This window comes from Entelurus aequoreus, linkage group LG16 (genome assembly GCF_033978785.1).
Source record: "Entelurus aequoreus isolate RoL-2023_Sb linkage group LG16, RoL_Eaeq_v1.1, whole genome shotgun sequence".
In the NCBI taxonomy this organism is placed as follows: Eukaryota; Metazoa; Chordata; class Actinopteri; order Syngnathiformes; family Syngnathidae; genus Entelurus; species Entelurus aequoreus.
This window is the reverse complement of record NC_084746.1, coordinates 48,807,685-48,826,121: the sequence shown is the minus strand read 5'-3', so window position 1 is coordinate 48,826,121 and position 18,437 is coordinate 48,807,685. Positions and strand designations below refer to the sequence as shown.

The window sequence follows — 18,437 nt, the reverse complement described above, 5'->3', positions numbered from 1 at the left end:
TAAAAAAATAAAATAAAATAAAAAATTGTCTCTGCGCATGCACATAGCATAGATCAAACGAATCGATGACTAAATTAATCGCCAACTATTTCTAGTCGATTAGTTGTTGCAGCCCTAATGCATACTAGTTTTAACTATTTGGCTGTTTTTATTTTTTATCATCTTTTTATTTTTATTTTAATACACTGTAGCACTTTGAGGTGGTTTACTCAATGTAAAGTGCTTTTTACAAATAAAATCTATTATTATTAAATATCCTTCTTGAAAATGGCTTTGCAAATATATATGTTGCCTTGTTTAATCATAAAAGATGCAGACGAGGCGTGTTGGCGGACTTCTTCAAGTTTACTCCACAGTGTGCTCGTCAAAAATATCCCCTCTGCCTAAACATGGCTACTGCGCATGCTGGGTGTCCTAAAGACTGTTCTTTTCTTTTTTGGTTATTGGTTTGCTTGAGTGTAGTTCACTTTTACGACACTGGAGGGGGCAATGAACGCATCATTGCATCAAAAAGCTGTGAAAGTTAGTCAACTTTGTCTTTTGTTTAGGGCTGCAACTAACGATTAATTTGATAATCGATTAATCTGTCGATTATTACTTCGATTAATCGATTAATAATCGGATAAAAGAGACTAACTACATTTCTATCCTATCCGGTATTTTATTGGGAAAAAAACAGCATACTGGCACCATACTTATTTTGATTATTGTTTCTCAGCTGTTTGTACATGTTGCAGTTTATAAATAAGTTTATTAAAAAAAAATATATATATATGTTAAAAAAAAAAAATTAAAAAAAAAATTGTCTCTGCGCATGCACATAGCATAGATCAAACGAATCGATGACTAAATTAATCACCAACTATTTCTAGTCGATTAGTTGTTGCAGCCCTAATGCATACTAGTTTTAACTATTTGGCTGTTTTTATTTTTTTATCATCTTTTTATTTTTATTTTAATACACTGTAGCACTTTGAGGTGGTTTACTCAATGTAAAGTGCTTTTTACAAATAAAATCTATTATTATTGTTGACTTCTTCAAGTTTACTCCACTATTATTATTGTTGACTTCTTCAAGTTTACTCCACAGTGTGCTCGTCAAAAATATCCCTCTGCCTAAACATGGCTACTGCGCATGCTGGGTGTCCTAAAGACTGTTCTTTTCTTTTTTGGTTACTGGTTTGCTTGAGTGTAGTTCACTTTTACGGCACTGGAGGGGGCAATGAACGCATCATTGCATCAAAAAGCTGTGAAAGTTAGTCAACTTTGTCTTTTGTTTAGGGCTGCAACTAACGATTAATTTGATAATCGATTAATCTGTCGATTATTACTTCGATTAATCGATTAATAATCGGGTAAAAGAGACAAACTACATTTCTATCCTATCCGGTATTTTATTGGAAAAAAAAACAGCATACTGGCACCATACTTATTTTGATTATTGTTTCTCAGCTGTTTGTAAATGTTGCCGTTTATAAATAAAGGTTTAGTAAGACAAAAAAAATAAAATTAAATTAAATAAAATTTTTATTTAAAAAAAACAAACTGCGCATGCGCATAGCATAGATCCAACGAATCGATGACTAAATGAATCGGCAACTATTTTAATAATCGATTTTAATCGATTTAATCGATTAGTTGTTGCAGCCCTAATATACACACATTTTAATTTGACATATTCATTTTTACATATCTATATTTCAGCTTTCTCCGTGTTCAAATGCCAAAGAAAGTGGGAAATAGTCAAGCTAGTTAGTACATCACAGCAATATCATAGCAATCCTGACATACCAAATAATATTAGGGATGGAATTAATACTTGTACTCAACGGTACCAATTTTAGATAGTTTTGTGTAAAATCTCACATTTTTCAATTCAAATTTAACAGTGAGCTGATAATAATAACTGTGCTGTCCAGTTGTCATATTTAGTTTTCTTACATTTCTGAGTATCATTTGTAAATATACATTAATTCCAGTTTGTCATAGGTGTGTTGCTGTAATCAGGAAATTGTCTATGCCATTAAAGGCCTACTGAAACCCACTACTACCGACCACGCAGTCTGATAGTTTATATATCAATGATGAAATCTTAACATTATAACACATGCCAATACGGCCGGGTTAACTTATAAAGTGACATTTTAAATTTGCCGCTAAACTTCCGGTTCGAAACGCCTCTGAGGATGACGTATGCGTGTGACGTAGCCCGGCGAACACGGGTATGCCTTCCACATTGAAGCCGATACGAAAAAGCTCTGTTTTCATTTCATAATTCCACAGTATTCTGGACATCTGTGTTCGTGAATCTGTTTCAATCATGTTCATTGCATTATGGAGAAGGAAGCCAAGCACGCAAAGAAGAAAGTTGTCGGTGCGAAATGGACGTATTTTTCGAACGTAGTCAGCCACAACAGTACACAGCCGGCGCTTCTTTGTTTACATTCCCGAAAGATGCAGTCAAGATGGAAGAACTCGGATAACAGAGACTCTAACCAGGAGGACTTTTGATTTGGATACACAGACGCCTGTAGAGAACTGGGACAACACAGACTCTTACCAGGATTACTTTGATTTGGATGACAAAGACGCAGACGTGCTACTGTGAGTATGCAGCTTTGGCTTTTTTTTGCGTATGTACGTAACTTTTTTAAAATATATAAGCTTTATGAACCTTGGGTTAGGTGAACGGTCTTTTGGGCTGAGTGATTGTGTGTGTTGATCATGTGTTTGAATTGTATTGGCGTGTTCTATGGAGCTAGGAGCTAGCAGAGGAGCTAGGAGCTAGCATAACACGTACCGTACCGTACGTGCGCGTCACGTACGTAACTTTTTAAAAATATATAAGCTTTATGAACCTTGGGTTAGGTGAACGGTCTTTTGGGCTGAGTGATTGTGTGTGTTGATCAGGTGTTTGAATTGTATTGGCGTGTTCTATGGAGCTAGGAGCTAGCAGAGGAGCTAGGAGCTAGCATAACAAACACGCAGGTGTTATTATGCAGGATTAATTTGTGGCATATTAAATATAAGCCTGGTTGTGTTGTGGCTAATAGAGTATATATATGTCTTGTGTTTATTTACTGTTGTAGTCATTCCCAGCTGAATATCAGGTACCGTGAGTATGCAGCCTTGGCTGCTAAACATTCGATAACTTGACCGTATGTGCGCGTCACGTACGTAACTTTTTAAAAATATATAAGCTTTATGAACCTTGGGTTAGGTAAACGGTCTTTTGGGCTGAGTGATTGTGTGTGTTGATCAGGTGTTTGTATTGTATTGGCGTGTTCTATGGAGCTAGGAGCTAGCAGAGGAGCTAGGAGCTAGCATAACAAACACGCAGGTGTTTTTATGCAGGATTAATTTGTGGCATATTAAATATAAGCCTGGTTGTGTTGTGGCTAATAGAGTATATATATGTCTTGTGTTTATTTACTGTTGTAGTCATTCCCAGCTGAATATCAGGTCACCCCCGGCTCTCACAGCATCTTCCCTATCTGAATAGCTTCAACTCCCCACTAGTCCTTCACTTGCACTTTACTCATCCACAAATCTTTCATCCTCGCTCAAATTAATGGGGAAATTGTCGCTTTCTCGGTCCGAATCTCTCTCACTTCATGCGGCCATCATTGTAAACAATAGGGAACTTTGCGTATATGTTCAACTGACTACGTCACGCTACTTCCGGTAGGTGCAAGCCTTTTTTTTATCAGATACCAAAAGTTGCAATCTTTATCGTCGTTGTTCTATACTAAATCCTTTCAGCAAAAATATGGCAATATCGCGAAATGATCAAGTATGACACATAGAATAGATCTGCTATCCCCGTTTAAATAAAAAAAAATCATTTCAGTAGGCCTTTAAGCTGAATGTGACAGTCTTGTCTTTTCTTGAGTCCTACAAAATGTTTGTACTGTTAGTATTGTACTTATTACACACCAGCTGTTTGATTACAACGTGCATCTTCGTTGTAGTTTTCATTAAAAAAATTTGGAGGTGTTGAAATTGCAATGTAAAATCGCTAATGCTAATCAGTAGCATGTGTATGGCATATTCAATGTAAATTAGCATTGAGCTAACACATTTTGAAAAGTGGAGCTTTACTTTTAAGCGTTTTCCATCAGGCATGGCGATGAAAATTGTACCGATTTCCACACCCTATTCAGCAGCATCGGGCATTGGAGCAATCTATAGGCACAATTTTGGCGATGCCTGAACATTAATTCGATATCTTTTTCCCTCTCAATATGCGTAAATTTGTTCATCTTAAAGAAAAAAACATATTTCAATATTTCACAGTGGTCACCTGTTTTCAATAAGACACATCTTCTGTCTTTTAACAAGAAGGAAATAAATACAAAAGCATTTGTCTTACCTGCAGTACGCTATCAGGTACCAGATGGCGCCAAAAAAGAGCCACGTGACGGCGTAGGCCATGACAAAAACGAAGAGCGAGCAGCGCCAGTTGAGATCCACCAGCGTGGTGAAGATGTCCGTCAGGTAGCGGTAGGTCTCGCGCATGTTGCCGTGCTGCACGTTGCAGCGGCCGTTCTTCTCCACGTAGCGCTGCCTCTTGCGGCGAGTGCGAGCTGGTGCGGCGAGACAAGGAAACAGAGACTTTTGGGTTAGAAGAACCTGAGGACATGTCCGTTCAGACACATTTGTAGCAAATACTGTGTTACTGTATATCTTGTAATGGTACGACCCAATAAAAAATGACTTTGGATTTACTTCAGAGAAGTCAGTGTACAGCTTTTAAAGCAGTATCGATATGATTGACAAACCGTCATTATTTCCTAAATTGCTATATTGTGTTATATATACAGTATTAGTATTAGGGATGTAACAATAATTGGTATTAATGATATATTAATGCTGCGATGAGGTGGCGACTTGTCCAGGGTGTACCCCGCCTTCCGCCCGATTGTAGCTGAAGTAGGCTCCAGCGCCCCCCGCGACCCCGAAGGGAATAAGCGGTAGAAAATGGATGGATGGATATATATATTAATGATGAAACTCTCGACTAAAGATGTCCGATAATATCGGACTGCCGATATTATCGGCTGATAAATGCTTTAAAATGTGATATCGGAAATTATCGGTATCGGTTTGAAAAAGCAAAATGTATGACTTTTTAAAACGCTGCTGTACGGAGTGGTACACGGACGTAAGGAGAAGTACAGAGCGCCAATAAACCTTAAAGGCACTGCCTTTGCGTGCCGGCCCAATCACATAATATCCACGGCATTTCACACACACAAGTGAATGCAAGGCATACTTGGTCAACAGCCATACAGGTCACACTGAGGGTGACTGTATGAACAACTTTAACACTGTTACAAATATGCGCCACACTGTGAACCCACACCAAACAAGAATGACAAACACATTTCGGGAGAACATCCGCACCGTAACACAACATAAACACAACAGAACAAATACCCAGAACCCCTTGCAGCACTAACTCTTCCGGGACGCTACAATATACACCCCCCGCTACCCCCTACCCCCCACATCAACACCGCCCCCCCCCCAACCCCGCCCACCTCAACCTCCTCATGCTCTCTCAGGGAGAGCATGTCCCAAATTCCAAGCTGCTGTTTTGAGGCATGTTAAAAAAAATAATGCACTTTGTGACTTCAATAATAAATATGGCATTTTTTTCCATAACTTGAGTTGATTTATTTTGGAAAACCTTGTTACATTGTTTAATGCATCCAGCGGGGCATCACAACAAAATTAGGCATAATAATGTGTTAATTCCACCACTGTATATATCGGTATCGGTTGATATCGGAATCGGTAATTAAGAGTTGGACAATATCGAAATATCGGATATCGGCAAAAAAGCCATTATCGGACATCTCTACTCTCGACGGTTAGTATTACTGTTTTAAATTAAAGTTATCGAAAAACGGACTGATTGGCACTAGCTCATTACCTTAAATACTAATATGAAAACAAGAGACTTTTACTTTTTTCCTCATTAAGAATTGACATACCCCAATCTAAACTTATATAATCACGTACTGTTTGAGCAACTAAGCTATTTAATTGTGCAGATTGAACCTACAAGCTGTGCTGTCTTAGCACAGGGTGATTTGTACATACTCAGAAAAATATGACATGGAGGGCTTTTTACGGTGCGTTTGAGGATCGCTGAAGAGAGTAGGATGCCACAACGCCCATCAGAACACTCTTATCAGTGAAGCATCAGAAACACAAACATGCAAAATGGTCGGTTTTCTAACAGTGGGTGTATTTATTTTACTTATTTTAAAACATCTAAAGATTTTAGTGTGTCTATAAGAACTTTTTGAGCAGATTTTACTGTGATAATTATGATAACCATGATCATTTTGGTCACAATAAACCTTGATATGAATTTTTCATATCCTTACATCCATGATTAGTATATATCAGGGGTCACCAACGCGGTGCCCGCGGGAACCAGGTAGCCCGTAAGGACCAGGGGCCGTACTTATCAAGCTTCTTAGAATTACTCCTAAGAAGTCTGCTAAGAGTTGACTTAAGAGTAAATAAATTCTTCGCTGAAAGCTGCACTTAAAAGTTAGTTATCAAGCGTCTTACTCACACTTTCAGCGAAGTGTAGGACTGAATCTTAAGTGTCACACTCAGAGCTGAATTACGACATTACTATGTGCCGTAAACGGAATTTTAGGTGACGTCATTTCTGTGTCCATAGAAATGACCAATCACGGAAGGGAATCCGTTGTCTAAGAATAAAGAAATATCTTGGAAATATTTAAGTGGACAATGGGAGTGTATATTTTGACAATAAACTACAAAATAATACAAAACAAACTAGTCCCCGCCGGCACTCACGCTACCGCTCCCTCTCTTCTCTCGCCCACACACTCACTGACGTCACTCACCTCACGGCCACACACATACGCTACTGTCATAACATTTTCTTTCCAATTCATTAATTAGGCAACTAATTTGAAACTGGTGTGGGTGGCTCTATATATACTAGCCCACTGCAGACACATGCAGAAATCAACAAGGAATCGAAAAGTATTAAATCTGTGACAAAAATAATATCCGCTCTGTCTAAACGATACCGTTTGATCAGCTGCTCGTCATAAAAAAAAACCAAAACATTGTTCCGTTCCCTGAACGTTCGCGCACGTCTCTCTCGCCTCAGTGCCATCCCCTGCTGGCAACTCCTAACCACTTAAGACACCTCTGAAGGTCTCTTAAATATCGTGGAGAGTAGGTGTGATTCTTAGACTTAAGAACGTTGATAAAAAGCTTTTATTCTTAAGTTTGAGAGTAGGACTAAATTTCGCAAATTCTCAGGACTTAAGTGTAAAATGGCACTCTAAGAAGCTTGATAAGTACGGCCCCAGATGAGTAGCCCGCTGGCCTGTTCTAAAAAAAACTCAAATAGCAGCACTTATCAGTGAGCTGCCTCTATTTTTTAAATTTTATTTATTTACTAGCAAGCTGGTCTCGCTTTGCTCGACATTTTTAATTCTAAAAGAGACAAAACTCGAATAGAATTTGAAAATCCAAGAAACTATTTTAAAGACTTGGTCTTCACTAACTGACAAAGAAACAGATAACAGATTTGGCGTCCAGTTCAAAGTGTGACATGATTTAAAAATTTGAGAGTTTACTTTTGTATTTTACATGAGTTATTTGTACAAACATGGTGCAAAGTAATTCATGATTTGTTAAAAAATGTTAGTGGCTAGCTAGTTAAAATGGGATATTGTGATTTCACAAGACTGTCTTAGAAGTGACCATTTGAAAATGTTCAATTTGAAAAATGTGCACTTAGAGAAAATATAAAAAATAAAGTGTTGCATATTGATATTTATCTGTTTCTATATATATTTATTGTGAGAAATCATTAAGATGATCAGTGTTTCCACAAAGATAAATATCATTTATTATTAATAATAACATAGAGTTAAAGGTAAATTGAGCAAATTGGCTATTTCTGGCAATTTATTTAAGTGTGTATCAAACTGGTAGCCCTTCGCATTAATCAGTACCCAAGAAGTAGCTCTTGGTTTCAAAAAGGTTGGTGACCCCTGGTATATATTAACTAAAAGTTGGTCGACATTCAGGTGACGTTCACTCACCCCACCCAAATCGCCCCCTCTCCTTCTCCGCCCCCGGGGTTTTCTTTCTGGTTTGATTGGCTTGGGCCTCCCGCTCGGCCATCTTGGATTGGAACGACCTGTTGACCTTAGCCAACACGGGAGGGGAGGGCGGCGCCTCAGTGGTGACCACATGACCCAGTTCCTCAGATACATTGAAGACCCCAGCGGAGGAAGAGACTTCTGCGGCTTCTGGCTTGTCCTCCACAGGTAGCGACAGCGAGTCTGGGCGAGGCGACAGGACGGAATCCTCCAGAGCCATGTTGTGTGTGTGTGTGTGTGTGTGTGTGTGTTCGTGTCTGTGTGTGATTGTGTGTTTTTGAGTGATTGTGTTATTTAAAGTTTGGCACACTCAGTCTGCTGGATGTTGGTTGAAGCATTTGTTTGCTGAAACAAGAGAAGGAAAACATGGCGGGTCAAGCTTTTGTCCCGACATAATGACTCAAAATAAATAAAGGTCTACAAGGGCAGCTTTAAATGTGGTTTTGTGCAAGACGGGAAACTAAAATGACTCAGCACATCTCAAAAAACAATCCCAATTTAGAGGAGCACCAACTTCATTCTTCATGATGTGTTGCATTTATGGAAAAATAGACAATAACAAATCTGTGAAGTTATGAATATGGCTGTTAGAATAATTATGTATATATTATCACACAACTCTTATGCTTAAGGGCGGTTGCTATAGTTATTTGTGCTGAAGTGGTATTTTTCTTTGTCTGTGCAAAGCTGGCAATCCAAAAGATTGCAAGCCAGTCTCGTATCAGTCTCTGTGTCCAGGAACGGCCTGCTGACTGCCAAGGCCGAACACCGCCGTGACGCAGACAGAGCAGAGACAAGGCGATATCACCAGTGTCAACACATTTGCATTTCTTGTGTAATCATATATTGTGTCTAACTGGAGCTGTCGAGATGACCCCCTTCCCTCAGCGACAGCTTCAGTGATGTAACCAGGGACCTCCCAAATAAATAGAGGAAGCACGTGGGCTGGACTTTAGAGAGCGAAGTTTGGATCTGTAACTAGAGTACAGCCCAAATAACGTCTTTCCTCAATCGAGCACAATTTAACTCTGTCTATGCTAAGGCTGAAACGACGCGTCGACGTAGTCGACGTCATCGGTTACGTAAATACGTCGACGCCGTTTTTGTGCGTCGACGCGTCGCATATTTACGTCACACTACCGTCATGGCGAAGCGCAAAGCAGACGATCAAAGCAGACGATGCGGGCGGTGCGAGCGAGGGGGAAAAATCACGCCAAAAGTCGTGAAAAGTGTGGGAGTATTTCAATACACGGCCTAATAATGTTGTTGTATGCACACTGTGTCGAGCGGAAATGGCCTATCATAGCAGCACAACGGCTATGAACGAAAATTTGAAAAGAAAACCATCAGCCATCAACTAGTCAATCGTCCGCGCGAGCATACGTTGTCATCATTACACAAAAACATGAATGTGTCATTTGTATCTGCTAGGGGTGTAACGGTACGTGTTTTGTATTGAACCGTTTCGGTACGGGGCTTTCGGTTCGGTACGGGGGTGTACCGAACGAGTTTCTAAGCTAAAGCTAAAGTCTTAACAAGCTGCTTTGCTCCTTCTGCTTCTGTCTCAGCACGCAGCATTGTCCCACCCATACAACCATCTGATTGGTACACACAAAGCCTTATCAGCCAATCAGCAGTGCGTATTCAAAACGTTAGCAGCCAATCAGCAGTGCGTATTCAGAGCGCATGTAGTCAGCGCTTCAGCGTGGAGCAGATAGGTGTTTAGCAGGTGAGCATCAGGCAGCGGACTCTCCCCAAATTATAATAAACACCTCCCAGTCAACTACTAGTAACATCACTATGAGCCCGTTGACCTTCTAGAAACTTCAACTGCAGCTCAGCTCACTCGCAGTCCTGGCTTGAGGTGAAGGCTAATTAGCTCTCAGTTCCAGCCACATCGACCCCTTCTGAGCGCCTATTTTCAGCTGCTGGGAATATTGTAAACATGAAAAGAACCAGAGCATGTAGACATGCTAACCTTTCTTCATTACAACTCTTAGTCACTCACTGGAATGAGTAGAATTGGTTATTGTGTACTGTGTTGGACTGGATGTTTATTTTGCACATTTCCAGAATATTTAGATTGGTACTTTTTTGTATTGGATGTTTATCTTTATTTTTGCACATTTTAGCAAATAAGCAATACTTTCACTTTTGTTGAAATGTTTACACTGTTACAGAATATTTCGTTTTGCACTTTTTTGTATTGGATGTTTATCTTTATTTTTGCACATTTTAAAGCAAAATAAGCAATACTTTTACTTTTGAAATGCATATACTATTGCAGAATATTAAGATTTGCACTGGATGTTGACTTTTATATTTGCACATTAAAAATCAAATAAGCTACTTTTAATTTTGTTAAATGTTAAAAGTTTTAAATGTTTACATTGTTACAGAATATTTAGTCATGTAGTTGTCAATGTTGACTGAGTGGCCATACTTCTTTTTTTTTGTAAATAAATGCTATGCCTTTTGAAAAAACTGGCCTACATTTATTTTTTCATCTTCATTTTGAATAAAAAAATAATCGGTGAAAGGAAAAATAATCTATAGATTAATCGGGAAAAAAATTATCTATAGATTAACCGATTAATCGAAAAAATAATCTATAGATTAATCGATAGAAAAATAATCGTTAGCTGCAGCCTTAGTCTCTGCATGATTCCTTGCTTCTCGTCTGTTTTAATAGATGTCATCAGTGTTTGAACCTGACTGGCAGAGGCCTGAATTAGGTTAGGAAAAAGGTTGCGTTATTAACAAAAACCCTGAAACTTATTTAAGATCTGCACCAAAATTGAGGGAAAACTTTGAAAACTTGTCAACTAATTCATGCTTTTCATGCTAAGAAACCGATAAATGACTCGCGGAACAAGAAATAACACAAATAAAACCCTTGACAAAAGTGAAACAAAATCAACGACGCGCACAAAATTTACCCTCGACCAGTGATTCTCAAACGCTGTGGTACCACTATAGTGGTATGCGGGCTCTATCTAGTGGTACGCCAAAGAATCACTTGATTAAAATACAATGTTTTATTTTCCTATATTCGAAAAAAATCGACTGCATGCAAAGTAACGATGTATGTATGTATATATATATATATATATATATATACATATATATATATATATATACACTGTAAATATATATATACATACGTTAGGTCATTAAAAAACACAAGAGGCTATATCATCCCTACAAGCCTGTTTCGCAGGTTTCCCTGCTCGTCTGGGGATTTTTCTGGCTTATAGGGATGATATAGCCTCTTGTGTTTTTTAATGTCCTAACGTATATTCCGCTCTACCCCGATATTGAGCACTGTATAACGGATAAACCACAGAAACTGGACTCTCTCACTATTAACTCGATCCACTCGACGTCCGTTGCACCGGTCCCCTCTAAGGATTCTCATTGTATCCCATTGGGTTGAGTTTTTTCTTGCCCTGATGTGGGATCTGAGCCGAGGATGTCATTGTGGCTTGTGCAGCCCTTTGAGATACTTGTGATTTAGCGCTATATAAATAAATTTTGATTGATTGATTTTGAAGTGTGTGTGTAAAACGATGATGGTGTTAAAAGGTTTTTAGAGCGCTCTTTAGGCGGAATAGAGAGACCCTCATTGACTCCATTGTAAACAGACTTTTCTACTCGCATTTATTTACTAATTAGAATGCATTAAAAAAACCATGTGCTTGTCTTATATAAGGATTGTGAATGATAGAGAAAAAAAGAAAAACACATGTGCTTGTCTTACGTAACGTTTATGAATGCTCGGCAAAATTCCCCAAAACGCGCAGTTCCCCTTTAATGGGAGAAATACCTTTATCTAGCCATCTATCCACTATCCATGCAGACTGGACACTGGCCGAGAGTTAGTGGGCGGCCGAGGGTGGAGTCGGCTCTCTTGGTTGCTTTGTTGGGTCTGCTCCTGTCTCTGGCCATGCAACCTCCACCCCAGCAGACGATGGCGTGGAACACCACTGAGGCCAAACAGTGTATATGTTTTTTTTGAAGTGTTTGTTTTGTTTTTACTTTGGTAGCTGTATGTTGAAATGGCTGGTTGCATCAGCTCTGCTCTTTTAATGGATTTAATATCCTTTGTGTTCTTTGATGTTTAATGTTTCCCTCTTACACACATGCTTATATGTGCTATGGCTATGAGGTTGTTTTTTCCTTGGCCTCAGTCTGGACGCCCTCTCCAGGGGCCCAGGCTTAGACTGAATTTTTTTTTTACCTGTTTCCCACCTTTTTTGTAAGGGGCTCCGGAAGTTGGCAGACCCTTTGGTGATCCTGTTCTGTCTCCCTGTAATGTTTGTCTGATCTTGAATGGGATTGTGCTGAAAATCTTAATTACCCCTCGATCTGATCTGCACCAAAATGCAGTTGTATCTTGCTCTCTAGCCCAAACTCACTGGCAATATCATAAACCTCGTTGTCAATGTCATTCAAATTGAAATTGTGTCTCAAAAACGACTCATTCTACTAATAAAAGCATCAATTTACTTCAGGCGACCATGTTTAATGGACACAGCAACATATAAAGTGTAAAGTCGAGTGCAGTGTTTTTCAACCTTTTCTGAGCCGAGGCACATTTTTTTCATTGAAAAAATCCCGAGGCACACCGCCAGCAAAAAACATTAAAAAATGAAACTCAGCAGCCGATATTGACAGTAAAAAGTCATTCTCGCAATTTTTGGATATGAATTCAAACTAGGGCCAACACAGATAGACAGACAACATTCACACTCACATTCACACACTAGGGCCAATTTAATGTTGCCAATCAACCTATCCCCAGGTGCATGTCTTTGGAGGTGGGAGGAAGCCGGAGTACCTGGAGCAGTGGTTCTTAACCTGGGTTCGATCGAACCCTAGGGGTTCGGTGAGTCGGCCTCAGGGGTTCGGCGGAGGTCAAGACACACCCGACTCATCGTGTAAATACACACTTCTCCCTATCGGCGTATTACGGATACGGCAACAGCTGACTGGTTTGCGGGTGTGTAATTTGTTGTGAGTTTATGCACTGTGTTGGTTTTGTTGTTTGAACAAGGTGATGTTCATGCACGGTTCATTTCATACACAAATATGGTAACACTTTAGTATGGGGAACATATTCACCATTAATTAGTTGCTTATTAACATGCAAATTAGTAACATATTGGCTCTTAACTAGTCATTATTAAGTACTTATTAATGCCTTATTCGGCATGGCCTTATTATAACCCTAACCCTCTAACCCTGACCCTAACCCTAACCAAATAACTCTAAATTAAGTATTTATTACTTAGAATATGTTCCCCTAGTGTCCAAATAACTCTAAATTAAGTCTTTGTGTCATGTTTGTGTGATCATGTTTTGTTTTAGTCATGTTTTGTTTTGTTTAGTTATTGGACTCTTTAGTTTCTGTTTACGCTCCATTGTTTTTGTTTCCATGACTACCCATTAGTTTCACCTGTCCTCATGTCACGCACCTGTCTCACGCTTTGCACTCGCACACCTGTCACTAATCATGTCACTGCTATTTAAGCCTCTCTGTTTCTGTTGATCGTCCTGGTGACATTATCCTTACTATCTCTGTTTACCTCTGCTACCTTTCATTCCAAGCCATAGTTCCATGCCATAGTTTTCATGCTGTTTCACGCCACAGTAAGTGTTGTATATTTCATGTTTATAGTTTTTTGCCTTTGTGCAAGTTTTGTTTCATTAGCCACGTTTTTGTACTTCCGCCTTGTGCGCGCTTTTCGTTTGTTCTTTTTGTTTGTGTAAAAATAAACATGTCCTCACCTTCACACCTTGCCCGCGCCAACTTTCCTTTGCATTCCGGGACAACACAACACCCCAAGGTCCACGTTTTGACACTTTGTTACTTATATGTTCCCCATACTAAAGTGTTACCAAAAACATATAACTTTGTCTTGAATTAGAAAAAAAAACACATTTTATTTTTCACTAAAGAACGGTTCGGTGAATGCGCATATGAAACTGGTGGGGTTCGGTACCTCCAACAAGGTTAAAGGCCTACTGAAATGAAATTTTCTTATTTAAACGGGGATAGCAGGTACATTCTATGTGTCATACTTGATCATTTCACGATATTGCCATATTTTTGCTGAAAGGATTTAGTAGAGAACATCGACGATAAAGTTTGCAACTTTTGGTCGCTGATAAAAAAAAGCCTTGCCTGTACCGGAAGTAGCGTGACGTCGCAGGTTGAAAGGCTCCTCACATTTCCCCATTGTTTACACCAGCAGCGAGAGCGATTCGGACCGAGAAAGCGACGATTACCCCATTAATTTGAGCGAGGATGAAAGATTTGTGGATGAGGAACGTGAGAGTGAAGGACTAGAGTGCAGTGCAGGACGTATCTTTTTTCGCTCTGACCGTAACTTAGGTACAAGGGCTCATTGGATTCCACACTCTCTCCTTTTTCTATTGTGGATCACGAATTTGTATTTTAAACCACCTCGGATACTATATCCTCTTGAAAATGAGAGTCGAGAACGCGAAATGGACATTCACAGTGACTTTTATCTCCACGACAATACATCAGTGAAGCACTTTAGCTACGGAGCTAACGTGATAGCATCGTGCTTAAATGCAGATAGAAACAAAATAAATAAGCCCCTGACTGGAAGGATAGACAGCAGATCAACAATACTACTATCAGGAGACACCGAACCAAACACTGGACCTGTAACTACACAGTTAATGCTGTGCCGCCTGTCGAAGCCTAGCAATGCTGTTGCTAACGACGCCATTGAAGCCAACTTAGCTACGGGACCTCGTCAGAGCTATGATAAAAACATTATCTCTCCACCTACGCCAGCCAGCCCTCATCTGCTCATCAACACCCGTGCTCACCTGCGTTCCAGCGATCGACGGCGCGACGAAGGACTTCACCCGATCATCGATGCGGTCGGCGGCTAGTGTCGGATAGCGCGTCTGCAATCCTCAAAGTCCTCCTGGTTGTGTTGCTGCAGCCAGCCGCTAATACACCGATCCCACCTACAGCTTTCTTCTTTGCAGTCTCCATTGTTCATTAAACAAATTGCAAAAGATTCACCAACACAGATGTCCAGAATACTGTGGAATTTTGCGATGAAAACAGAGCTGTTTGTATTGAGATACAATGTGTCCGAATACTTCCGTTTCAACCATTGACGTCACGCGCAAACGTCATCATACATAGACGTTTTCAACCGGAAGTTTCGCGGGAAATTTAAAATTGCACTTTATAAGTTAACCCGGCCGTATTGGCATGTGTTGCAATGTTAAGATTTCATCATTGATATATAAACTATCAGACTGCGAGGTCGGTAGTAGTGGCTTTCAGTAGGCCTTTAAGAACCACTGACCTGGAGGGAACCCACGCAGTCACGGGGAGAACATGCAAACTCCACACAGAAAGATCCCGAGCCCGGGATTGAACCCAGGACCTTCGTATTGTGAGGCAGACGCACTAACCCCTCCTCCACCGTGCTGCCGCCACCTACTGATATGGAAGAGTATTACACGGTTACTCCGCCGATCTCGAGACAGCGCAGACACTCAACAACGGCACATGTGCGGATTATAATTGCCGGTTTGCAAAAAATATTTGTAACCCAATTAGGTGAAATTACATATAATCTCCTGGTGTGCCGTGGCACAGTGGTTGAAAAACACTGGTCTAGTGGGTGGGAGAAATGTGGACAGGGGCTGTGGACAGTGATCTTTAGCAGGAAGCAGTGGAGACACTTTAGCATGTTTATAGTCCAGCAGCTGGGGGAGGTGTTCCATATATAAATGTGTGCTACATCACCTCAGGCCTACTGGGGTATCTTGCATAAGTCCTACACTATAGGCCCTGCTCTGTCAAATATGTCCAAAATATGTCGTCTTACTGCATTTGGAGACAATTGTGATGACGTAAGACCCCAGCGGACGCATCAGAAATTTACACATTTAAAAAAAAAAATGACTAAGGGGTAAACACTGTGTGTGTTTTGAAAGGATGAAACCTCACCTGATCACTTTTGTCCGGCTGAATGTTTCATTTGAAGAAGAAGAAGAAGCAGCTTGGTCGTCGTGGGGGAGAGACAAGAGCCGGTGTTGGTTGGACGTGCTCCATTTCTGCTGTTGGAGTGGCGGCGAGGCGGCATCGGTTGTTCGTCTCTCTCTCTCTCTGTGCCCTCCGGGTAACAAAAGAGCTCTCAGCGGTCACAAGGAAACGGAAGCTCCGCGTCCAGTCCAGTGGCGAGTGTGGCGCCGTGCTGCTGCCGAGGAAGCTCCGCGGTGCTCGGATGTGATGGAGGCGGTCAGGTGTGGAGGTTGCTGTCGTCAGCCCAGCCCCTTTAGCAGCCTCCCCGGAGAAATGCTGGAAATTCACAACAATGTTTAGAAAAGTGCTCACCTTTTTACACAATATTTAAGATTTATATATTTAAAAAAAAAAAAAAAAATGCTAAACGCTAACTGGCCAAAAGAGCTAATAAGAGTCGATACAAGCCAGTTATAGTAAATAAATTAGCCTTTGTAGCAAAATAATGCTTGATTTTTTTCAGGTCTTCCTTTAAAACAATTACTTTTCATTCGGCAACATTAATATATTGTTGTTGCTTATATGTTTTGTTTTGTTTTAAATGCTAAACGCTCACTGGCCAAAAGAGCTAATGAGAGTCGATACAAGCCAGTTATATTAAATAAATTAGCCTTTGTAGCAAAATAATGCTTGAATTGTTTTAGGTCTTCCTTTAAAACAATTACTTTTCATTCGACAATATTAATATATTGTTGCTGCTTATATATATATATTTATTTTTTTTAAATGCTAAACGCTCACTGGCTAAAAGAGCTAATAAGAGTCGATACAAGCCAGTTATATTATATAAATTAGCCTTTGTAGCAAAATAATGCTTGAATTGTTTTAGGTCTTCCTTTAAAACAATTACTTTTCATTCGATAACATTAATATATTGTTGCTGCTTATATATATATATACATATTTATTTATTTTTTAAAATGCTAAACGCTCACTGGCCAAAAGAGCTAATAAGAGTCGATACAAGCCAGTTATATTAAATAAATTAGCCTTTATAGCAAAATAATGCCTGAATTTTTTTAGGTCTTCCTTTAAAACAATTACTTTTCATTCGGCAACATTAATATATTGTTGTTGCTTATATGTTTGTTTGTTTTTTAAATGCTAAACGCTCACTGGCCAAAAGAGCTAATAAGAGTCGATACAAGCCAGTTATATTAAATAAATTAGCCTTTGTAGCAAAATAATGCTTGATTTTTTTTAGGTCTTCCTTTAAAACAATTACTTTTCATTCGGCAACATTAATATATTGTTGTTGCTTATATGTTGTTGTTTTTTTTAAATGCTAAACGCTCACTGGCCAAAAGAGCTAATAAGAGTCGATACAAGCCAGTTATATTAAATAAATTTGCCTTTATAGCAAAATAATGCTTGAAATTTTTTAGGTCTTCCTTTAAAACAATTACTTTTCATTCGACAACATTAATATATTGTTGCTGCTTATATATATATATATATGTATATATATATATATATATATATATATATATATATATATATATATATATATATATATATATATATATATATATATATATATATATATATATATATATATATATATATATATTTAAATGCTAAACGCTCACTGGCCAAAAGAGCTAATAAGAGTCGATACAAGCCAGTTGTATTAAATAAATTAGCCTATTTAGCAAAATAATGCTTGAATTTTTTTAGGTCTTCCTATAAAACAATTACTTTTCATTCAACAACATTAATATATTGTTGCTGCTTATATACGTATATTTATTTATTTTTTTAATGCTAAACGCTCACTGGCCAAAAGAGCTGATAAGAGTCGATACAAGCCAGTTATATTAAATAAATTAGCCTTTTTAGCAAAATAATGCTTGATTTTTTTTTTAGGTCTTCCTTTAAAACAATTACTTTTCATTCGACAACATTAATATATTGTTGCTGCTTATATACACTACCGTTCAAAAGTTTGGGGCCACATTGAAATGTCCTTATTTTTTAAGGAAAAGCACTGTACTTTTCAATGAAGATAACTTTAAACTAGTCTTAACTTTAAAGAAATACACTCTATACATTGCTAATGTGGTAAATGACTATTCTAGCTGCAAATGTCTGGTTTTTGGTGCAATATCTACATAGGTGTATAGAGGCCCATTTCCAGCAACTATCACTCCAGTGTTCTAATGGTACAATGTGTTTGTTCA

General features: G+C 39.0%; 1 protein-coding gene across 1 annotated transcript in view; it reads right to left on the bottom strand.

Annotated features, from left to right (window-relative positions):
• Nucleotides 1-16,568, bottom strand: part of kcnj9 (potassium inwardly rectifying channel subfamily J member 9) — a 45,464-nt gene extending 28,896 nt beyond the window's left edge. The window contains exons 1-3 of the mRNA XM_062023172.1: nt 16,183-16,568; nt 8,112-8,516; nt 4,373-4,586 (exon numbers count right to left, since the gene is read on the bottom strand). Coding sequence (XP_061879156.1) covers nt 4,373-4,586; nt 8,112-8,391 — 494 coding nt within the window. The 5' untranslated portion in view covers nt 8,392-8,516; nt 16,183-16,568. The remainder of the gene's footprint in view (nt 1-4,372; nt 4,587-8,111; nt 8,517-16,182) is intronic.
• Nucleotides 16,569-18,437: the final 1,869 nt, after the last annotated feature.